Source organism: Pseudophryne corroboree, chromosome 6 (genome assembly GCF_028390025.1).
Source record: "Pseudophryne corroboree isolate aPseCor3 chromosome 6, aPseCor3.hap2, whole genome shotgun sequence".
In the NCBI taxonomy this organism is placed as follows: Eukaryota; Metazoa; Chordata; class Amphibia; order Anura; family Myobatrachidae; genus Pseudophryne; species Pseudophryne corroboree.
The window spans coordinates 804,889,737-804,914,240 of record NC_086449.1 but is presented as its reverse complement, the minus strand read 5'-3'; the positions used below and the strand labels follow the sequence as shown (position 1 = coordinate 804,914,240).

At 47.5% G+C, this 24,504-nt stretch overlaps 1 protein-coding gene across 3 annotated transcripts in view; it reads right to left on the bottom strand.

The window, feature by feature from the left end:
• Nucleotides 1-24,504, bottom strand: part of AGK (acylglycerol kinase) — an 85,976-nt gene that overhangs the window by 34,105 nt on the left and 27,367 nt on the right. For all 3 annotated transcript variants that reach the window (XM_063928970.1, XM_063928969.1, XM_063928971.1), the window contains exons 6-7: nucleotides 12,952-13,044; nucleotides 5,796-5,828 (exon numbers count right to left, since the gene is read on the bottom strand). In XM_063928970.1, the coding sequence (XP_063785040.1) occupies nucleotides 5,796-5,828; nucleotides 12,952-13,044 (126 nt within the window). The remainder of the gene's footprint in view (nucleotides 1-5,795; nucleotides 5,829-12,951; nucleotides 13,045-24,504) is intronic.

Genomic DNA, 24,504 nt, shown 5'->3' with positions numbered 1-24,504 from the left:
CAGTGACCCCTAGTGGATGATAAAGAAACACCTTTTTCTGGACTGTGTCCAGAATCATTCCTAGGAACAGGAGACGTGTCGTTGGAATCAGCTGCGATTTTGGAATATTTAGAATCCACCCGTGCTGACGTAACACTAACTGAGATAGTGCTACTCCGACTTCTAACTGTTCCCTGGACCTTGCCCTTATCAGGAGATCGTCCAAGTAAGGGATAATTAAAACGCCTTTTCTTCGAAGAAGAATCATCATTTCGGCCATTACCTTGGTAAAGACCCGAGGTGCCGTGGACAATCCAAACGGCAGCGTCTGAAACTGATAATGACAGTTTTGTACTACAAACCTGAGGTACCCTTGGTGAGAAGGGTAGATTGGGACGTGGAGATAAGCATCTTTGATGTCCAGAGACACCATATAGTCCCCTTCTTCCAGGTTTGCTATCACTGCTCTGAGTGACTCCATCTTGAATTTGAACCTCTTTATGTAAGTGTTCAAGGATTTTAGATTTAAAATTGGTCTCACCGAGCCGTCCGGCTTCGGTACCACAAACAGCGTGGAATAATACCCCTTTCCCTGTTGTAGGAGAGGTACCTTGATTATCACCTGCTGGGAATACAGCTTGTGAATGGCTTCCAAAACTGCCTCCCTGTCGGAGGGAGACTTTGGTAGAGCAGACTTCAGGAACCGGCGAGGGGGAGACGTCTCGAATTCCAGTTTGTACCCCTGTGATACTACCTGCAGAATCCAGGGGTCCACTTGCGAGTGAGCCCACTGCGCGTTGAAATTTTTGAGACGGGCCCCCACCGTGTCCGAGTCCGCTTGTAAAGCCCCAGCGTCATGCTGAAGACTTGGCAGAAGCAGAGGAGGGCTTCTGCTCCTGGGAAGAGACTGCCTGGTGCAGTCTTTTTCCTCTTCCTCTGCCCCGGGGCAGAAATGAGTGGCCTTTTGCCCGCCTGTACTTATGGGAACGAAAGGACTGAGTTTGAAAAGACGGTGTCTTTTTCTGCTGAGAGGTGACCTGGGGTAAAAAGGTGGACTTTCCGGCCGTTGCCGTGGCCACCAGGTCCGATAGACCGGCCCCAAATAACTCCTCCCCTTTAAACGGCAATACTTCCATATGTCGTTTGGAATCCGCATCCCCTGACCACTGTCGCGTCCATAACGCTCTTCTGGCAGAAATGGACATAGCACTCACTCTTGATGCCAGGGTGCAAATATCCCTCTGTGCATCACGCATATATAGTAATGCATCCTTCAAATGCTCTATAGTTAGTAATATACTGTCCCTATCCAGGGTATCAATATTTTCAGTCAGGGAATCCGACCACGCCACTCCAGCACTGCACATCCAGGCTGATGCGATTGCTGGTCGCAGTATAACACCAGTATGTGTGTATATACCCTTCAGGATATTTTCCAGCCTTCTATCCGCTGGTTCTTTGAGGGCGGCCGTATCAGGAGACGGTAACGCTACTTGTTTAGATAAACGTGTGAGCGCTTTATCTACTCTAGGGGGTGTTTCCCAACGCGCCCTAACCTCTGGCGGGAAAGGGTATAGTGCCAATAATTTATTAGAAATTAGCACTTTTTTTATCGGCGGAAACCCACGCTTTATCACACACCTCATTTAATTCATCTGACTCAGGAAAAGCTACTGGTAGTTTTTTCACTCCCCACATAATACCCTTCTTTGTGGTACTTGTAGTGTCAGAAATGTTCAATGCCTCCTTCATTGCCGTGATCATGTAACGTGTGGCCCTACTGGACATTACGTTTGTCTCCTCACCGTCGACACTGGACTCAGTATCCGTGTCTGGGTCTGTGTCGACCCACTGAGGTAACGGGCGTTTTATCGCCCCTGACGGTGTCTGAGACGCCTGGACAGGCACTAATTGATTTGTCGGCTGTCTCATGTCGTCAACAGTTTTTTGTAAAGTGCTGACATTGTCACGTAGTTCTTTAAATACAACCATCCAGTCAGGTGTCGACTCCCTAGGGGGTGACATCACTAATACAGGCAATTGCTCTGCTTCCACATCATTTTCCTCCTCATACATGTCGACACAATCGTACCGACACCCAGCACACACACAGGGAATGCTCTGATAGAGGACAGGACCTCACTAGCCCTTTGGGGAGACAGAGGGAGAGTTTGCCAGCACACACCAGAGCGCTATATATATATATATAGGGATAACCTTATATAAGTGTTACTCCCTTTTATAGCTGCTGTTTATAATTTAGCTGCCAATAGTGCCCCCCCTCTCTCGTTTTTACCCTGATTCTGTAGGGACTGCAGGGGAGAGTCAGGGAGCCGTCCTTCCAGCGGAACTGTGAGGGAAAATGGCGCTTGTGTGCTGAGGAGATAGGCTATGCCCCTTCACGACGGCCTTATCTCCCGCTTTTTTCTGGAAAACTGTCAGGGGTTAAATACATCCATATAGCCCAGGAGCTATATGTGATGTATTTCTTTTGCCATCCTAAGGTATTTCTGTTTTTATTGCGTCTCAGGGCGCTCCCCCCCAGCGCCCTGCACCCTCAGTGACCGGAGTGTGAAGTGTGCTGAGAGCAATGGCGCACAGCTGCAGTGCTGTGCGCTACCTTAGTTGAAGACAGGAACGTCTTCTGCCGCCGATTTCACCGGACCCCTTCGTTCTTCTGGCTCTGTAAGGGGGCCGGCGGCGCGGCTCCGGGACCCATCCAGGCTGAACCTGTGATCGTCCCTCTGGAGCTAATGTCCAGTAGCCTAAGAAACCCAATCCACTCTGCACGCAGGTGAGTTCGTTTCTTCTCCCCTTAGTCCCACGATGCAGTGAGCCTGTTGCCAGCAGGACTCACTGAAAATAAAAAACCTAAAATAAACTTTTACTCTAAGCAGCTCAGGAGAGCCACCTAGCATGCACCCTTCTCGTTTGGGCACAAAAATCTAACTGAGGCTTGGAGGAGGGTCATAGGGGGAGGAGCCAGTGCACACCAGCTAGTTCAAGCTTTTACTTTTGTGCCCAGTCTCCTGCGGAGCCGCTATTCCCCATGGTCCATACGGAGTCCCAGCATCCACTTAGGACGTTAGAGAAATAAGATTACATTTAAAAAAAAACGTGATCCTTCACCACTAGAAGGCCGGGCAATGTAGTTTGAGGCTCCAATGTCTTGCTCCTAGCTTAGACACCTTGGTTACAGGTTAACGTCATCAGTAAAACAAAGCGGTGACTGCATGGATCACGTTAGTTGATAGTCAATGCCAGCACCTCTCAATGCATTGTTTGGAGACCGTGCAGCTTGCGTGCTGTGCCATTAGGCATGAAGAGAACCCCAGGCATGAAAGAAGAGGCCGGCGACGCATGGCGGAAAAGGGTCTGTACCACATTCACGATGTGGAGCAAACTCTGGTGTTCTATTGAGCAGGTGTGGATAAAAGACGGACTCCTTTAGCAAGAATCTAGAATGGAGGACGTTGTACCATGGAGAGGACTGGGTAAAGTTCTAGGTACTTAAATGTAGAAAGCGGAAAGGAGTATAACCTGCTGGACTCCTGACGGCTGGCTTAGTTATGCAATCAGAGTGGTGTTATGTGAACTGGGGGGAAGTGGATATAAAAACCGCCAGTCGGGATCCCGGTCGTCACAATGCCGCCGGAATACCGGCGACATAGGCTATTCTCCCTCTGTGGGTGTCCACGACACCCATAGAGGGAGAATATAACCTGTGGCGAGAATAAACCATGCTAACTGTGGAACTGCGAGTAAGGAATGGTCTCTAGAGATGAAACCATTAACCCTAAAAGGTATAGGCCTCAGCCTGTGCTGAGCCAGATGTTGATTATGGGATTTTTGGTCACTTACCGTTGAATACTTTTCTCTGAAGCAGGCTGGGGAACCCTGGATCATGGGATAGCAAGTAGGATGGAGGAGCTGGCATTTAAAAATTAAACTGTAGATTTAAACCTAAGCTCCTCCCCCCTGCAACCCCATCATGCCAGTACTTCTTTAAAAGAGTCCGGTAAGGAGTAGCAGATAGGATAGGCTCCTAGTGCATCCTGACCTTTGGGGGGCTAAGAGTTAACTGGTTGGAGCTACGAGTTGACTGACTGGAGCTACGAGTTGACTGGCTGGAGCTACGAGTTGACTGGCTGGAGCTACGAGTTGACTGGCTGGAGCTACGAGTTGACTGGCTGGAGCTACGAGTTGACTGGCTGGAGCTACGAGTTCATTGGTTGGAGCTACGAGTTCAGTGGTTGGAGATAAGCATTTTGTAATGGTTTGCTGAACACCTACTCTCGCTGGAGTACCCGGCTTGATCCTGAAAGGAACAAAATGACTGTATGAACCACGCTCATGCAAAGATGCATTTGATACCGAGGAGACCTTAGAGGGTTTCCCTGATCTTATCTAGCTAGATTTGGTGTGTGTCACAGGGCTACTTGACACCAGTGCCTACTAGCTCATGACAGGCTATCAGCTGCTCCGGCTGGTCTGAGGACTGCAGCAGACTGGTAAATACACTGTGAAGAATACGCTGACCTGCCACCCGCTCAGTGAATAAAGTAAATAAAATAAAAGTAAAGTAAAAAATGAGGCTGCTTAGCAGCAACCCCAAAACCGTGCCCACTCCTTGGGAACTAAACTAAAACTGGTCCTATGGGCTGAGGGGGTAGAATATAGAGGAGAGGGAGCCTGTGCACCTGGGAAAGAAAAACTAACCGTTTAGTGCCCAGGCTCCGCTGCTCCACTCTAAACCCTAAGGTGATCCCAGTGTCCCCCATGGCTGAACGGAGAAAGTTTCAATACATGTATCTATGGGATCTTAAAATGAGGTTGCACCCTCACTTGGAATAATAGTCTGAATGGAGCACAAGGGTGATTTAGGAACGTCATTTTAGAATGTACTAATTTTTTTTGTAAGTGCGCTGAATTGCCCACCCAGCAAGTCTTGCCCCAATACACCCAACTGCTCCCATTGGAGTGTGTAAGTCTGCTGCTGTGCATCCAAGGGTGATGAAAAAGAAAATTTGCAATGCCGAACGGTGTTTTTGTAAAATTAGCCTTCAATTTCAGGCATCTGAAGGTAGGAAACTTAAAGTTTATGTGAGCTGGACAGAAAATAGCGCTAGGTGGAAACACAGCAGCCTAGGTATATTCTGGTGACTCCCAATCACCAAAAAGCTGATAGGAAACAGAGTAGTGTTGAATACACCATTGGCGCTACCACCTACTAAATAAAGTCACGTAGTGTTCTTGGTTATTAGTCCCAAGGTAGGTCTTGTGTCTCAACTGCAGTTTTCCTCCTTCTAGATGTTAAAGTTTTCTCCAATTTCAAAATGTTTCAACGATTTCTGTGAAAACCTTGGCCTTTAGAAGATCTTGGACTTGCTCTGCAGACACCTCCAGCTTGAACTGCTCATACAACCAATAGGAATACTGTATTTCTAGAAGGAGGAAAACTGCAGTTGAGACACAAGACCTACCTTGGGACTAATAACCAAGAACACTACGTGACTATATTTAGTAGGTGGTAGCGCCAATGAGGAAACTTAAAGTTGCACGAAAAAACAGTCTTTCAAATAAAGCTTTATTGCAATGAGCAGGTGGCAGAAGAGGAGGTTATCGGAGTATAGATGGGATTATCCCCTCTCTACCTCTCCCTGCACCCCTGTGCATGCAGTACTGCTCTCCAGTAAAAATACACACTTCGCTGAAATAATGTGGGCTCAGATAATGAGAAATAAGAAAACCCTCAGACTATGTCCTGCGGTGCAACAGCATCATCGAACATTCCCAGAATTCAGTGCGACAATTACCTGGTCAGGCCTGCGGAGGAGTCCTGTGATAACCTGCAAAACAAAACATGTTACTTAATGTCCCAGCTAATAAAGGTGGAATACCAGAACAATGCTCTGCCCACACAACGCAGAGCTCCATGCTGACTGCTGCCACGTGTGAGGGTAAACAATGAGCCATCTTCCCTGGTCTCTGAGGACACGTGTCATAATTCTGCACAAATACATGGCACCAAATGTAACGTTCTCAGTCAATGACAGAGCTGCTTACAGGAAAGATGTACTACTGTGCTTTATCTACTGTAAATATGTTTTTAGAAATTTGGTCAGATGGAGAATATAATAATTTCACCTATAGATGTTATATAACGGTCATCTGGAATTTTTGACATCTGCAAAAACACTGATGTTGCTGAGATTACTAGAAGACTGGTCTGGCTACCCAAACTGTTAAAACACCTACCGGTAATTCCTTTTCTCGTAGTATGTAGAGGATGCTGGGGTCCACATTAGTACCATGGGGTATAGACGGGTCCACTAGGAGCCATGGGCACTTTAAGACTTTGATAGTGTGGGCTGGCTCCTCCTACCACACTCAGTCTCGGAAACTGTGCCCGAGGAGACTGACATAGTTTGAGAAAAGGATAGAAAAGATAGTGGTGAGATTCCGAACTAGCTCACACAACTAGAGGAAAGCCAAGCTAAACAAACTTGAAACAGGAATAGCAACAGCTGAACCAACATTACTTACCCAAGTAACAGTGCAGGAAGAACGAAACACCGGGCAGGCGCCCGGTATCCTCTACGGACTACGAGAAAAGGATTTACTGGTAGGTAATTAAAATCCTTTTTTCTCTTACGTCCTAGAGGAAACTGGGGTCCACATTAGTACCATGGGGATGTGCCAAAGCTCCCAAACCGGGTGGGAGAGTGCTGAGGTGCCTGCAGAACTGACTGACCAAACTGAAGGTCCTCAGAGGCCAAAGTATCGAACTTGTAGAACTTAGCAAACGTGTTCGAACCTGACCAAGTAGCTGCTGGGCAGAGCTCTAAAGCTGAGACACCTCGGGCAGCCGCCCAGGAAGAACCCACCGACCTAGTAAAGTGGGCCTGTACAGATCTTGGAACCAGCAAGTCTGCCGTAGAATAAGCGTGCTGGATAGTAAGCCTGATCCAGCGAGCAACAGACTGCTTTGAAGCAGGACACCCAATTTTATTGGGATCATAGAGAACAAACAGCGAGTCAGATTTTCTGTGACGAGCTGTCCGCTTCACATAGATCTTCAAAGCCCTCCCAACATCCAAGGACTTTGAAGTAGCAGAGGTGTCGGTAACAACCGGAACCACAATAGGTTGGTTGATAAGAAATGCAGACACCACCTTAGGAAGAAATTGCTGACGAGTTCTAAGTTCAGCTCTATCTTCATGAAAAATCGAAATAGGGGCTCTTGTGAGACAACACCCCCAGCTCCGACACACGTCTTGCTAAAGCCAAGGCCAACAGTGTGAAAGTCTTCCACGTAAGAAACTTTAAGTCAACCTCCTGTAAAGGCTCAAACCATTCCGATTGCAGGAACTGCAACACCACGTTGAGATCCCAAGGTGTCGTAGGAGGTACAAAGGGCGGTTGGATGTGCAGAACGCCCTTCAAAAATGTCTGAACCTCAGGGAGAGAAGCATTGTTTCTGGAAGAAAATGGATATGGCCGAAATCTGGACTTCTAAGGAGCCCAAACGTAGGCCTACATCCACACCCGACTGCAGAAAAAGGAGGAAACGTCACAGTTGAAAAATCAACCGCAGGAAATTTCCTGTGCTCACACCAAGAGAAGTATTTCTTCTAAATACGGTGCAAATGTTTAGACGTTACCCCCTTTCTGGCTTGGATCAAGGTTGGAATAACCCTATCCAGGATCCCTTTCCGTGCTAGAATTTGACGTTCAACCTCCATGCCGTCAAATGTAGCCGTGGTAAGTCTTGATAGATGATTGGCCCCTGTTGTAGAAGATCCTCGCGAAGAGGTAGAGGCCACGGGTCCTCTAGGAGCATCTCCAGTAGATCCGCGTACCAGGCCCTTCTTGGCAAGTCTGGAGCAATGAGAATTGCTTAACCTTTTTCCTTTTTATTCTTTTGAGAATTTTTGGAATCAATGGAAGTGGTGGAAACACGTACACCATCTGGTAGACCCAAGGACTCACCAGAGCGTCCGCCACTGCTTGTGGGTCTCTCGACCTGGAACAATGCCACTTGAGCTTCTTGTTGAGACGAGATGCCATTATGTCAATTTGTGGCATTCCCCAACGACGTGTCCAGCACCCGAACACCTCCGGGTGAAGGCCCCACTCTCCTGGGTGGAGGTTGTGTCTGCTGAGGAAGTCTGCTTCCCAGTTGTCTACTCCCGGAACGAAGATTGCGGATAACGCCACAGCGTGTCTTACCACCCAGAGGAGAATCCTTGACACCTCTGACATTGCTGCTCTGCTCTTCGTTCCTCCCTGTCGGTTTATGTACGTTACCGCCGTCACATTGTCCGACTGAATCTGAATGGCGTGATCTTGAAGAAGATGTGATGCCTGTAGAAGGGCGTTGTATATGGCCATTAGTTCCAGAATGTTGATTGGAAGAACAGTTTTCTGACTTGACCATTTTCCTTGGAAGTTTTCCCCCTGGGTGACTGCTCCCCAACCTCTGAGGCTTACGTCTGTGGTTAGCAGAATCCAATTTTGAATCCTGAACCTGCCCTCTGTCAGGAGAGAAGTCTGAAGCCACCACAGAAGAGAAATCTTGGCTTTTGGCGACAGACGGATTCTCTGGTGCATGTGAAGATGCGATCCGGACCATTTGACCAACAGATCCAGCTGGAAGGGCCTTGCGTGAAACCTTCTGTACTGCAGCGCCTCGTATGCGGCTACCATCTTCCCCAGGAGGCGAATGCATAGATGCACCGATATCCGGGTTGGTTTTAGAACATCCCGCACTAGCGACTGGATTACCAATGCCTTTTCCAATGGAAGGAATACCTTCTGTGCCTCCGTATCCAGTGAGATTTTGGTAGGTTCAGAATCCACCCGTGATCCCGGAGTAGTTGAGCTCAGAGGGCAATGTTGTCCAACAAACGCTCCCTGGATGGTGCTTTTAATCAGCAGATCGTCCAGGTATGGAATTATGTTCACTCCCTGTTTGCGGAGGAGAAAGATCATCTCTGCCATTACCTTGTTGAACACCCTCGGTGCCGTGGAGAGGCCACATGGCAGGGCCTGGAACTGGTAGTGACAGTCCTGTACTGCAAACCTTAGATAAGCCTGATGAGGCATCCAAATCGGAATATGAAGGTATGCATCCTTGATATCCAGAGACACCAAGAATTCCCCCTCCTCCAGACCTGAGATCACCACTCTCAGAGACTCCATCTTGAACTTGAACACCCGTAAATACGGGTTCAGTGACTTGAGGTTTAAAATGGGTCTTACCGAACCGTATGGTTTCGGTACCACAAACAGGTTGGAATAATAACCTTTGTTCTGTAGCTGAGGTGGAACTGGAACAATGACCTGAGTCTGTACCAGTGTTTGAATTGCATCCTGTAAAATTATACTTGCCTCCTGAAAAGCTGGTAAGCCTGATTTGAAGAATCTGTGAGGTGAGAGTTCCTGAAACTCCAGTCTGTACCCCTGGGCGATGAGCTCTTTGACCCAGGGAACCTGGCATGATGTCGCCCATAAGTGACTGAAATCTCTTAATCGGGCTCCCACCTGCCTGTCTTCCAGGCAGTGCGGCCCACCGTCATTCTGAAAGCTTTGAGGAAACAGAACCTGAGTTCTGTTCCTGTGAACCTGCACTTGCTTGTTTTCTGGGTTTACCTCTATTCTCTTTGAAGGCCGTAGAAGAACCTTTGGTTTTATTTTTACATTTTGCTGTCCGATAAGACTGCAGAGTTGGAGCAGAGTAGGTCTTCCTAGCTGGGAGGACTGCGGAAGGAAGGTATGTAGACTCACCCGCCGCAGCCTTGGATATTCACGTATCCAGTTCATCTCCAAACAGGGCCTCACCTGTGAATGGTAGGCTTTCCACACCTTTTCTGGAATCCGCATCCGCAGTCCACTGACGTAGCCATAGGCCCCTGCGTGCTGACACTGCCATGGCCGTGGTACGTGCATGGAGCAAGCCTCTCTCTTTTATGGCCTCCACCATAAAATTTGCAGAGTCCTGTATATGCTGTAGGAGTAAAACTATCTCCCCTCTGGGTAAGGAATCTAACCCCTCAATTAGGTTACCTGACCATTTTGCAACGGCCCTAGTGATCCATGCACAAGCTATAGTGGGTCTTTGGGCCACCCCTGCAGCTGTGTACAGAGATTTGAGAGTGTTCTCAATCTTGCGGTCAGCCGTGTCCTTTAAGGATAGGAAAGGATATACAGCGCTATAAACTGGATATAGACAATATAGCCTTTTTCTTGCGGCTCTCGCGAGTATTGGAGCCGGTCACGTGATCGGCGTCTCTGATCCTAACAACCTATTACAGTCTGGTATGCGTTCCAGATACAGGAAGCATACACATGCGGTCACATGATCGCGATCTGGAACCAGGAAATGCTTCTATTACTCTATATATTGAATATAAATAATAATAAACAAAAGTGGTTTTTAAGTATATATACACTTGTCTCCATATATTAATAATAAATTAAACTGGATATAGTTTTATTTTTCATGATATTTGATGATTGTAAATTAAGTACAGCTGCAAACAATGGGCAATCAGCACAGCCTTTATAAAGGGCAATTTCACAATGGACACACACACACCTTGACAAAGCTGTTGACACAGCGAAACGCGTCGGTTGCAGAGGCCTCCACTACAGTTAAACATCTAGATCCTGGAATACGCCTAGAAGTCCTTTTACGCTTTAAACAGGGAACTTGTTGGTGTCCGAGAGAGGAGTACGAGACCATGCTTTCAATAGGACTACAACCGTCCAAAATCAAGCTCTGAAGGTCCTCCATTCACTCCGTATGGACTATACAATCTCTACAAGTGCTAATTATACCCCCTGGACTGTGGCATCTTTTTCCAAGGTTTCTATACAGGAGACTGTGTTTGGCCTGTATATGTGGTAATATATCCAATGAAGTGTTGTGCTGTGTTTGCCCTATTTTACAAATTTTTATTAGTTTTATTTTTTAATTTTGTTGTTGCTGCAACTAAATGTTAATTTTGTATAAATAAAAGGCTATATTGTCTGTATCCAGTTTATAGCACTGTATATCCTTTCCTATAATTATTCCTCAGGGATTAACTATCCCTGCAAGCAGCTGCTTTGGGTTAAACATAACATTTTGAAGCACCGGGCCCATTACCTTGGTAATTTTCCCGTGTCCTTTAAGGAGGCTGCCCCCGGGACAGGTAAGATTATTTTACGTGACAACCTAGATACCGATGCATCAACAATCGGTGGGTTTTCCCATTTTTTTCTATCATCCTGAGGAAAAGGGAAGGATGCCAGTAACCTTTTAGGGAGCTGAAACTTCTGGTCAGGATTAATCCAAGTTTCAAATAGGGAATTCAATTCCTTAGATGCAGGGAAAGTAGCAGAGGATTTCTTTTTTACATTAAAATAAGATTCCTCATCTTCCTCTGTCACTTTGTCAGGAATGTGCAGGACGTCTCTAGTAGCTTCTATCAGGGCCTGTATACCCTGTGACAGAGCTGCATCCCCCACTCCCGAGTCCACCTCATCCTCCTCTGCGTCTGATACATCATCATCAGTGTCAGTATGCAGGATTTGGGCCAGTGTGTGCTTTTGTGGACAAATGATAGTGGTCTGAGACACTGGTATGGACACTGAATCTCTATTCATCAGGTCATCTACATACTGTCTTAAGTATTGCGTCTCTTTCTCATTTTGGGACAATTTATGTGAAATATTTGAGATCATCCCTGTAAATGAATCTAACCATACTGGTTCGTACCCACTAGCCTGAGAATATGTACTATCCTGAGTACACTGTAGTGATCCCCCTGGGGAAGAAAAACACTCTGCCGTGCATGAGACACACTCCTTTGACATTGTGAAATGTGAAAGAACACACCCACACAGGAGAAAGGTTAAAACACAGTTAACCCACACAAAGCCCTCTAGGGAGACACAAAGTATGATGGAGCCAGCCACACCGAGCCCTTATAGCTAATGCCAAGCTTAGGTGGGTCGCAAACTAAGTACCCTTAATAGGGGCTTATTATAATATTGCTCCCCCTCCTTGCTATGACCTCCTGGTACCGCTGAGGTAATCTGGAGTCCTTGTGGAGGAACTACGCTTCCCTGCCAGTCTGTCTGTGTAAGCTGCAGAAGGAAAATGGCGCTGGTGAGCTGCTGGATCCGCTCATAGTGAAGCCCCGCCCCCTCAATGGCGCGTGGAATTCCTGTTTTTTTTATACTGGCTGAGGTGATTTTGGTGCTTAACAGTGGGTCAGAGCCCATGTAAGCGCTGTGCCAATGTGGGTAGTTGTTTAAAACCAGTTCAGCTTGCAGTAATACTTATCTGAACCTGAAGATGCAGCCTGCACTCAGAGCTGCGCTCCTACCCTTGTGCCGCCATAATAGCCAGCGACCCACTAACCGGGATGCCGGCATAGTACTCACCACTCTTCTAACTTCTGGCTCTGTTAGGGGTGGCGGCGTGCTGCGGGAATGTACGCTCGCCGTGGTGGGGCTTGCGAACGGTTCCCTCAGGAGCTCAGTGTCCTGACAGCTGGGAACGGGACCATTAACCCTATAGGAGGTTGGGCCGTTCCACCCCCTAAGTCCCAAAAAGCAGGCAGGCTGGTGCCAACCAGCCGTATCTGAAAATAACAAACAGAAAATAAATGCAGAAAACTCTTCAGGAGCTTCCATAAGCGTGACCGGCTCCTCCAGGCACATTTTCTAAACAGAGTCTGGTAGGAGGGGCATAGAGGGAGGAGCCAGCGCACACTGTTGATTTCTTAAAGTGCCCAAGGCTCCTAGTGGACCCGTCTATACCTCATGGTACTAAATGGACTCCAGTATCCTCTAGGACGTAAGAGAAATGGAAAATCCCAATCTTGCCCCACAAGTCAATAAAAGCACCTGGTAATTGCCATGACTACATGTCCTGAAGAAACATACAAAAGGACCTCCACCTAAGCTTCAGGCCCTTACCTCCTGAAGGGTTCCATCACCACCAGCGACGATGATCAGGTCCGTGTTTTCCATCAGCTCTAATAGTTTCTTGGCCTGACCTTCATAGTCCGTCTGAAAGACAAAAGGTCACAGCTAAGTATCGTAAAATGAAATTACATCAGCCGCAACACTGCTGTGTATCGGGTAACTAGCACGTGTCGCTGTCCGCCCAAGGACGCAATATGAAGACTAAGAACGTCAAACATGGTAACATCAATCATGGATTGTGAGCTTCTGCATTCTGAGAAGGGAACAGGACAACTTTTCCCGTTACAAACCAGCTGGATTTAGGTGTGCCGGCCCTTTAAGAGGTCACACTGTAACCTGGCATCAACGGAATTATTAGGAAACTACTGATAATTTACAGGGTTCCTTTAAAAACCGTTTTCCTTTTCCCAGTCGCCGATGATGGACTACAGAGGAAAAGTGGGACGAACAGGCCTATCGCCCGCTCCCTCATATCTCAGTCCGAGTAACGTGAACTAGACAGGGACGATTGTTCTCAGGCGCTCCTTTGTGCATTCACATTGATCTCTCCTAGCGCCGTCACTGCTATTTATACATCACAAATCATCAATCTGCCAACTGAAAATAGCCGCCTGGCAATTAGCAGCCGTGTTACTAATCACAGCTCTTCACACGGACTTGTCACAGCATTTCAGGGAGATGACACCGGGCTGATTTACTGTAATGTAAGGGTGGCTGGGTAAGAGGACGCTGCTGCAGGACAGGTTAGTACAATCAGCCAGATCTGCAGTAAGAGAAGACGCGTACGGCTGCTTCAGACATATTTATGCAAGCAGCTGTTGAGAGTACAGGCGACATTTCCACATGACGTCACAAACTAGTATACTGTACGGAGATTATATGGTCCACCAATGCTACAAAAGAACTTCAAAATACAGGTTACACCGCAGGAATATGCTCCCAAAAATAAAGCATTAATAGGTACGTGCACATTTTATTCACTATACACCCATACATTAATACAGTATTACTGAAGAACCATTCATCGCTCTCATGGAACTATGGGTAATAGATGCATGTAAAAGACGCCCAGTCAGAAAGGTGACATTCTGGTTACAAGACACTGATTATATTGAATTAGCTTGCATTTGCCATGTAATTGGTGCTGACTGGAGCAGTATTATATTAACTGTTGGTTCTCTGCCCCTACTTCTCGTGCGAGGCCACTTCATCATCAGAGAGTGCAATTATCCACAATACTGGAGAACAATCCAGAAAGGCTGGAGCCAGGGCACAGATCTATCCAGTATGCAATAAAGTTATAAAAAAAGATTTGCCTATGTAAGCAACCATAAAACATACTCTCTTTACAACAGCATAAGGTATAGGGGTATAATCAATTTAAGTCAGATCCATTCCGACATGAATTTGTCTGAATGGATCCGACAGGACCTATTCACTGAACGGGCCAAATCCTGACCCTCTCAATCTGACTTGACTGGATTGAGATGAGGGTGCTGAGAGGAGGAGACGGGGGAGAGCAGCGGAGGATGGGACACCGCCGCCAGACCTCACGGCAGCGTCCACCCGGCTCCAGCAAGTGGGACCTCGCTTGCTGGAGCTGGGTGGACGCTGCGGTGAGCGGCGGCGGTGCCCCATCCTCCTGCTATATGCTGTGCTGTAGCCGCTGCTCCCCCCGTCTCCCCGCTGCTCTTCCCGGTCTCCTCCTCCTCAGCACCCTCATCTCAATCCAACTTTTTTTAAAGTCGGATTGAGATGGTTGGAAACGGGGCCAAAACCTGTCGGATTTGGCCCCATTTCCGGCAGAAGTACACGGATCGGCAGCTATTCTGCTGATCCACGTGCTTTCCGACAATTCGAATTCCCCCGGCTTGTCGGATAAAAAAAGCCAGGGATTGAATAGGTTGGAATCCCTTCCGACCCGAAAAAGTCAAAAACTGCCGTCTTTCTGTCAAGACGCCCGTTTCGACAGCAATTGAATATACCCCATAGTGTCCGCACATAGTTTATATACTCCAAATACATTCATTCCATTATATGACAACCTCTACACGTGCCGTCCATGCTATAAGGCCACTTAGTGTCTCGGTTTCCAGCTGGCAATATAAAAAGGGAGCTTTTTGATTGGATATTAAGAAAGGAAAGGTTCTAGAACTGCAATAGTATAGACAACATATGGACAGTCTTGCAAAACCCTCATTGCTGCAAGAAACACATTTGGCTCTACTGTATTTCAGGTGAGTCATATGGGACATGACCGTACGCCTTATAGGGGTAAATGATGCCTGAGTGACAGTGCGTGGTTAAGCCACACAGGCAGAAGTAATGAACACGTACACGTCGTCTTTAGAATATAGGGCTCGATTCAGACCTGATTGCTGCTGTGCGTTTCTGCAGCAGTCTGCTATCAGATAGTCGCCGCCCACAGAGAGTGAAAACCCTCCCCGTGCAAGTGTGCGAATGCATGTGTACGGCGTGCGGAAATTCCGCCAGACAGCTGCAAATCCGTTCGCAACTCACTCACCATGGAATCATTTTTCTATACTGTGCAGTGTGTGCGTAACCCAGGACTTACTCCTAGAGTGCGATACACACAGGCTGATCGGGGCCGGAGCTGACGTCACACACTCACCCTTAAAACGTTTGGGAACGCCTGCGTTTTTCCTGACACTCCCAGAAAACGGGCAGTTACCACCCACAAACAATCACCTTGTGAACGCCTGCACAATCAAAATTTTCGCACCATCCTGTCGCTGTTTGGTGACGCGCCTGCGCATTGCAGTGCATACGCAGTCATTCGATAATCAGCCGCTCTGCGATTTTTCACAACAGCGTTCAGGTCTGAATCGAACCCATAAGGGTGTGCAAACCATCTCAGTCAGCAATACACCCGTTTAGCAATATTTAGAGCACGACAATAAAACTTGAAGCCTTCCTTACAGTAGTCTCCGGTAAAAAGTGGGACAGAGAGGGTTAAAAACACCCGGTTCCTGTTCCCTATTCACGGACCTCCCTGCTTAGCATTCACAGCAGCCACCTAGAAAGCATCTTCTAATTTTGGAGCATAGAGGTTGCTCCAAACTGCTCTAATTAATCCGCAACACTTGATTGCATTTCTAATTCCCCCTCCTCTCCCTTCTTCCCACTTGCAGTTTTCTTTGGCGACTTGAAAAGTCCGCAGCCGCTACTGTGACCGACAAACCAGCTGGCGGGCTCTGTGATCCTAAAGAAGGAAAAAAACAAAAACTTATCCAGGTAAGTTCCCTATAAAAACAACTGTCCGTGACTTTATGGGAAGTTAACTCCCTGAAGCTTCCTTTAAGCTTATTATGAAGTGTTTTGCATAATGCTATTGACTTTCCATTAGACTGCGATCAAACCACAGGCTTTGTTCATTTCTTTTGCACTTACGGCTGCGTTCTACGCCAGTAATAAGGGTGGCCTGTATTTTGACATGTATAGCCTCCAAATTTGTTAATGGGTCACCAGGTAACTACAGATGGAGCCCTGCTCATCTATCCCTTTAACTGAACCAGGGCTGTCGGACTTAATCCCCTGCTATAATGGCTTAATCCCCTGCTGTATTGTTCTCTCCGTATTGTATTGCAGCTGAGGACAATAGATGAAAGGCTTATGCTAATAAGCCTTGGTGCACCATGGCGCAGCAGGAAAAGGCTAGATGAGCGCGGCTCCGTGTGTAGCTTGTTATTACATGCCGAAATATGAGCTTCTGTAAGAGGGAACACGCTTCTACCACCAAAGACCACCACTAGATAGGAAACACTAAAATTAGTCATTTGCAGGGTTTATATCTTATCCAGCGTATTCAAGGCAGCCTCAAAAGCTCAACGCCGCTGTTTCAAAACAGTTAGCAACACGTTTTCACTTTAAATCAACAATAAGGGTGATTCAGATCTGATCGCTGTGCTGCTAACTTTGCTGTCCTGCGATCAGATAGTCGCCGCCCAAGGGGGGAGTGCAAATTCACCGTGCCAGTATGCGATCGCATGTGTACACCAAGCTGCAAAAATCCAGTGTGTGCATTCTCTGCGCAGCCCAGGACTTACTCCTATGGTGCGATGAGAACAGGCTGATCGGGCTCGGAGCTGACGTCAGACACCCTCCCTGAAAACGCCTGCGTTTTTCCGGACACACCCACAATCGGTTTCCTCCTGTCAATCACCTTGCGAACGCCCGTGCAAATGAAATTTTCACACCATCCTGTCGCTAACCTGCGATAAGCATTGTTGATTGCCGATGCGGTGACACAAACGCCGTCTAGTGATAACATCCAATGTGGGATCATTGGTGCAGTGGATCAGCTCTCCAGTACGCTAATAGATTATCATTATGTTAATAATAGGATTTTAATTACCTACCGGTAAATCCTTTTCTCGTAGTCCGTAGAGGATGCTGGGGTCCACATTAGTAGCATGGGGTATAGACGGGTCCACTAGGAGCCATTGGCACTTTAAGAGTTTGAGAGTGTGGGCTGGCTCCTCCCTCTATGCCCCTCCTACCAGACTCAGTCGAGAAACTGTGCCCGAGGAGACGGACAACTTTGAGAGAAGGAATTTACACAGATAGTGGAGAGATTCACACCAGCTCACACATACAAGGCAAACCAAGCTAACCTGCTTGCAAATTCAGCAACGGCTGAACAACATTACTTAACCAAGTAACAACAGTACTAAACCAAGAACAAAGCAGTACTGAATAAACCATAGCAGGATAACGAAGAGCTGGGTGGACGCCCAGCATCCTCTACGGACTACGAGAAAAGGATTTACTAGTAGGTAATTAAAATCCTATTTTCTCTTACGTCCTAGAGGATGCTGGGGTCCACATTAGTACCATGGGGATGTACCAAAGCTCTCAGAACGGGAGGGAGAGTGCGGAGGCTCCTGCAGAACTGATTGACCAAACTTTACGTCCTCAGAGGCCAAAGTATCGAACTTGTAGAACTTAGCAAACACGTTCGACCCAGACCAAGTAGCCGCTCGGCAAAGTTGTAAAGCCGAGACCCCCCCGGGCAGCCGCCCAGGAAGAACCCACCTTATGAGTAGAGTGGGCCTTAACAGACGTAGGACACGGCAATCCTGCCGTAGAATACGCATGCTGGATAGTGAACCTGATCCAGCGAGAAATCGTCTGCTTAGAAGCAGGAGACCCAAGTTTCTTGGGATCATACAGGACAAACAGAGTCCGATTTTCGCCACATAGATCTTCAGAGCCCTTACAACATCCAAGGACTTTGATGGAATTGAGTTGTCAGTAGCCACTGGCACCACAATAGGTTGGTTGATATGAAAAGCCGACACAACCTTCAGAAGAAACTGCTGACGCGACCGGAGTTCCGCTCTATCCGCATGGAAGATTAAATAGGGGCTTTTACAAGACAAAGCCCCCAATTCCGACACACGTCTAGCAGAAGCCAAGGCCAACAACGTGACAGTTTTCCACGTGAGAAACTTGACCTCAGCCTCCTGTAGAGGTTCGAACCAATCCGATTGCAGGAACTGCAATACCACGTTAAGATCCATGGGTACCGTAGGTGGCACAAAGGGAGGCTGTATGTGCCCCCTTTCAAGAAAGTCTGAACCTCAGGGAGGAAAGCCAGTTGTTTCTGGAAGAAAAATGGATAAGGACGAAATCTGGACCTTCAGGGATCCCAAACGCAGGCCCATATCCACACCTGCTTGCAGGAAGAGGAGAAACCGTCCAAGTTGAAACTCCACCGTAGGAAACTTCTCGGATTCACACCAAGACACATACTTTTCCAAATGCAATGGTAATGTTTAGACGTTACTCCTTTCCTAGCCTGTGTCAGGGTAGGAATTATCTTGTTCGGAATGCCCTTCCGAGCTAAGATCTGGCGTTCAACCTCCATGCCGTCAAAAGTAGCCGTGGTAAGTCTTGAAAAGCGAATGGCCCCTGTTGCAGAAGGTCCTCACGAAGAGGAAGAGGCCTTGGATCTTCCAGCAGTAACTCCAGAAGATCCGCGTACCAAGCCCTTCTTGGTCAGTCTGGAGCAATGAGGTTCGCCTGAACTCTTGTTCTCTATGAGTTTTAGAATCCTTGGGATGAGTGGAAGTGGAGGGAACACGTACACTGACTTGACACCCACGGAGTTACCAGGGTATTCACCGTCTCATGACCTGGAACTAGAGATGTGCACCGGAAATTTTTCGGGTTTTGTGTTTTGGTTTTGGATTCGGTTCCGCGGCCGTGTTTTGGATTCGGACGCGTTTTGCCAAAACCTCCCTGAAAATTTTTTGTCGGATTCGGGTGTGTTTTGGATTCGGGTGTTTTTTTTACAAAAAACCCTCAAAAACAGCTTAAATCATAGAATTTGGGGGTCATTTTTATCCCATAGTATTATTAACCTCAATAACCAAAATTTACACTCATTTTAAGTCTATTCTGAACACCTCACACCTCACAATATTATTTTTAGTCCTAAAATTTGCACCGTGGTCGCTGGATGGCTAAGCTAAGCGACACAAGTGGCCGACACAAACACCTGGCCCATCTAGGAGTGGCACTGCAGTGTCAGGCAGGATGGCACTTCAAAAAATATAGTCCCCAAACAGCACATGATGCAAAGAAAAAAAGAGGCGCACCAAGGTCGCTGTGTGACTAACCTAAGCGACCCAAGTGGCCGACACAAAGACCTGGCCCATCTAGAAGTGGCACTGCAGTGTCAGACAAGATGGCACTTCAAAAAAATAGTCCCCAAACAGCACATGATGCAAAGAAAAAAAGAGGCGCAATGAGGTAGCTGTGTGACTAAGCTAAGCGACCCAAGTGGCCGACACAAACACCTGGCCCATCTAGGAGTGGCACTGCAGTTTTCTAGCGAGAGGATGAGTGCTTCCATCCTCATGTGAAGCTGAACCACTAGCCATGAACATAGGCCAGGGCCTCAGCCGTTCCTTGCCACTCCGTGTCGTAAATGGCATATTGGCAAGTTTACGCTTCTCATCAGACGCTTTCAATTTTGATTTTTGGGTCATTTTACTGAACTTTTGTGTTTTGGATTTTACATGCTCTCTACTATGACATTGGGCATCGGCCTTGGCAGACGATGTTGATGGCATTTCATCGTCTCGGCCATGACTAGTGGCAGCAGCTTCAGCACGAGGTGGAAATGGATCTTGAGCTTTCCCTATTTTAACCTCCACATTTTTGTTCTCCATTTTTTAATGTGTGGAATTATATGCCAGTATCAATAGCAATGGCCTACTACTATATATACTGCGCACAACTGAAATGCACCACAGGTATGGATGGATAGTATACTTGACGACACAGAGGTAGGTAGAGCAGTGGCCTTCCGTACCGTACTGCTATATATACTGGTGGTCACCGTCAGCAAACTGCAAAACTAAAATGCACCACAGGTATAGAATCTAGATGGATAGTATACTTGACGACACAGAGGTAGGTAGAGCAGTGGCCTTCCGTACCGTACTGCTATATATACTGGTGGTCACTGTCAGCAAACTGCAAAACTAAAATGCACCACAGGTATAGAATCTAGATGGATAGTATACTTGACAACACAGAGGTAGGTAGAGCAGTGGCCTTCCGTACCGTACTGCTATATATACTGGTGGTCACTGTCAGCAAACTGCAAAACTAAAATGCACCACAGGTATAGAATCTAGATGGATAGTATACTTGACGACACAGAGGTAGGTAGAGCAGTGGCCTTTCGTACCGTACTGCTATATATACTGGTGGTCACTGTCAGCAAACTGCAAAACTAAAATGCACCACAGGTATAGAATCTAGATGGATAGTATACTTGACGACACAGAGGTAGGTAGAGCAGTGGCCTTCCGTACCGTACTGCTATATATACTGGTGGTCACTGTCAGCAAACTGCAAAACTAAAATGCACCACAGGTATAGAATCTAGATGGATAGTATACTTGACGACACAGAGGTAGGTAGAGCAGTGGCCTTCCGTACCGTGCTGCTATATATACTGGTGGTCACTGGTCAGCAAAACTCTGCACTGTACTCCTCCTATATAATATACTGGTGGTCCCCAGTACCCACAGTGTGAGCACAGATATATGCAGCACACTGAGCACAGATATGGAGCGTTTTTCAGGCAGACAACGTATACTGGTGGTCACTGGTCAGCAAAACTCTGCACTGTACTCCTCCTATATAATACTGCTGGTCCCCAGACCCCACAATAAAGCAGTGTGAGCACAGATATATGCAGCACACTGAGCACAGATATGGAGCGTTTTTCAGGCAGAGAACGGATAAAACTGGTGGTCACTGATCAGCAAAACTCTGCACTGTACTCCTCCTATATAATACAGCTGCTCCCCAGTCCCCACAATTAAGCAATAAGCACAAACGGAGAGGACGCCAGCCACGTCCTCTCCCTAACATTTCCAATGCACGAGTGAAAATGGTGCCGACGCGCGGCTCCTTATATAGAATACGAATCTCGCGAGAATCCGACAGCGGGATGATGACGTTCGGGTGCGCTCGGATTAACCGAGCCATACGGGAGAATCCGAGTATGCCTCGGACCCGTGTAAAATGGGTGAAGTTCGGGGGGGTTCGGTTTCCGAGGAACCGAACCCGCTCATCACTACCTGGAACAGTACATCCAAAGCTTCTTGTTGAGACGAGAGGCCATCATGTCTATTTGAGGTACACCCCAAAGACTTGTCACCCCCGTGAACACCTCCGGATGGAGGCCCCACTCTCCTGGATGGAGATCGTGCCTGCTGAGGAAGTCCGCTTCCCAGTTGTCCACTCCCGGAATGAAGATTGCTGACAGCACCACAGCGTGCTTTTCTGCTCAGAGGAAGATTCTTGACACCTGTGACATCGCAGCTCTGCTCTTCGTTCCGCCCTGTCGGTTTATGTACGCCACCGTTGTTACATTGTCCGACTGCACCTGAATGGCCTGATCTTGCAGAAGGTGTGCCGCCTGTAGAAGACCATTGTACACTGCTCTTAGTTCCAGGATGTTTATTGGAAGAACAGATTCCAGACTTGACCACCTTCCTTGGAAGGTTTTCCCTTGGGTGACCACGCCCCAACCTCTAAGACTTGCATCCGTGGTTAGAAGGATCAGTTCTGAACCCCGAACCTGCGGCCCTGTAGAAGGTGAGGCAGTTGTAGCCACCATAGGAGTGAGATCCTGGCTTTCGGCGACAGACGTATCCTCTGGTGCATGTGTAGGTGATAACCTGACCACTTGTCTAGGAGGTCCAGTTGGAAGGACCGTGCATGAAATCTTCCGTGCTGTAGCGCCTCGTAGGAGGCAACCATCGATTGTATCACCAATGCTTTCTCCACCAGTAGAAATACCCTCTGCACCTGCGTGTCGAGGATCATCCCTAGGAAAGACAATCTCCTTGTCGGCTCCAAATGTGATCCATCCGTGATACCTGAGCAGTCGAGTCGTGAGAGCAATGCTTTGCAACAAGTTCTCCCTGGAGGACGCTTTTATCAGATCGTCCAGGTATGGAATTATATTCACTCCCTGCCTGCGGAGGAGAATCATCATATCTGCCATAACCTTGGTGAACACCCTTGGTGCCGTGAAGAGGCCAAATGGCAGTGCCTGGAACTGATAGTGACAGTCCAACAGCGCAAATCTGAGATAAGCCTGGTGGGGCAGCCAAATCGGAATGTGGAGGTACGCATCCTTGATATCCAGGGATACCAGAAACTCTCCCTTCTCCAGACCGGAGATCACCGCTCTCAGAGATCCCATTTTGAACTTGAATTCCTTCAGATAAGGGTTTAACGATTTCAGGTTCAAAATCGGTCTGACCGAACCATCCTGTTTCGGTACCACAAATAGGTTTGAATAGTAATCCTTGTTTTCCAGATGAGGTGGAACTGTAACAATGACATCTGACCTTTCCAATTTCTGAATGGCTTCCTGTAGGATAGCCCTTTCCGTCAGCAAAGCCGGCAAGCCTGATTTGAAGAATCTGAGTGGGGAGCTTCTGAAACTCCAGTCTGTACCCCAGGGACACAATGTCCTGTACCGAGGGATCCAGTCCGGATGACACCCAGACGTGACTGAAACGTCTGAGTCTCGCTCCCACCTGCACGTTCTCCAGGCCGTGAGGTCCACCATCATGCTGAGGATTTTGAGGAAACAGAGGCAGGCGTCTGTTCCTGGGAACCTGTGTGTGCAGGTTTTTGGGATTTTGCCCGACCACCTCTGAAGAAAGTGGTAGGTGGCTTGGACTTTTTAGCTTTTGCGGCCCGAAAGGACTGCACTGAGGACGTAGAAAAGGGTTTCTTCGGCGTCTGAGTGGCTGAGGGAAGCGGTAGTGGAGCGAGGCACCTTGCCCGAAGCATGGCGAGCAAAGCGAGCCATGCAAGGGGACACGGTGCACTAATTGGGGTTCCCACTCTACTATCTAGGTCGACCACTACTGGTCGACAGTAACTAGGTCGACAGGGTCTCTAGGTCGACGTGAGGTTTTCACAATTTTTTTATTTTTTTGAACCTTTTCATACTCAACGATCCACGTGGACTAGGACCGGAACAGTAATCTGTGCCGAGCGAAGCGAGGCACCTTGCTCGAAGCATGGCGAGCGAAGCGTGCCATGCGAGGTGACACGGTGCACTAATTGGGGTTCCCAGTCACTCTACGAAGAAAACGACACAAACCCCCCTCATAAAAACTCATGTCGACCTTTTGACCTGTCGACCTAGACTAAGTCGACCTAAAGACCCTGTCGACCTAGTTACTGTTGACCAATAGTGGTCGACCTAGACACTGTCGACCTAGTTACTATCTACCTTCCATACCACACCCATTAACGCCACTCCTGAAGCAGTGTATATGGATTTTAGAATAGTTTCAATCTTGTGGTCAGTCGGTTCTTTCAAAGCAGTAGACCCAGGAACAGGTAAAACCACCTTTATAGACAGTCTAGATCCAGAAGTGTCTACTATAGGTGGGTTTTCCCACTTTTCCTATCATCCTCAGGGAAAGGAAAAGTCACAAGAACCCTCTTTGGAATCTGGAATTTTTTCTCTGGATTTTCCCAGGATTTTTCGAATAATGCGTTTAGTTCCTTAGACGCAGGGAAGGTCAGGGAGGCCTTCTTATTGTGTGTACAGTAAGCCTCCTCAACCTGTTCAGGTGGTTTGTCAGTAATGTGTAACACATCCCTAATAGCCTCAATCATGAGTTGCACCCCTCTTGACAGGGAAGCCCCAGCTCCCCCGCATATCCGCATCACCGTCTGCCGTGTCAGAGTCGGTGTCCGTGTCCGTGTCGACCTGCATAATCTGAGCAAGCGCACGTTTCTTTGGGTATATTCAAGGGGATTTTGAGGTAGGGGGAACAGAACCAGACAAAACTTTCAGATTGTTTTAAAACCTGTGATTCAGTCTCATAATGTGCAATCCTAGTAGAAATCTGGGATATCTTTCCCTTAATAGAAGCTACTCACTGGGGCTCGGATTCGGAAGGCTGAGACAAAATATTACATTCCTGTGTACATGGAATGGATTTCTCTGGAGAAGATACATAT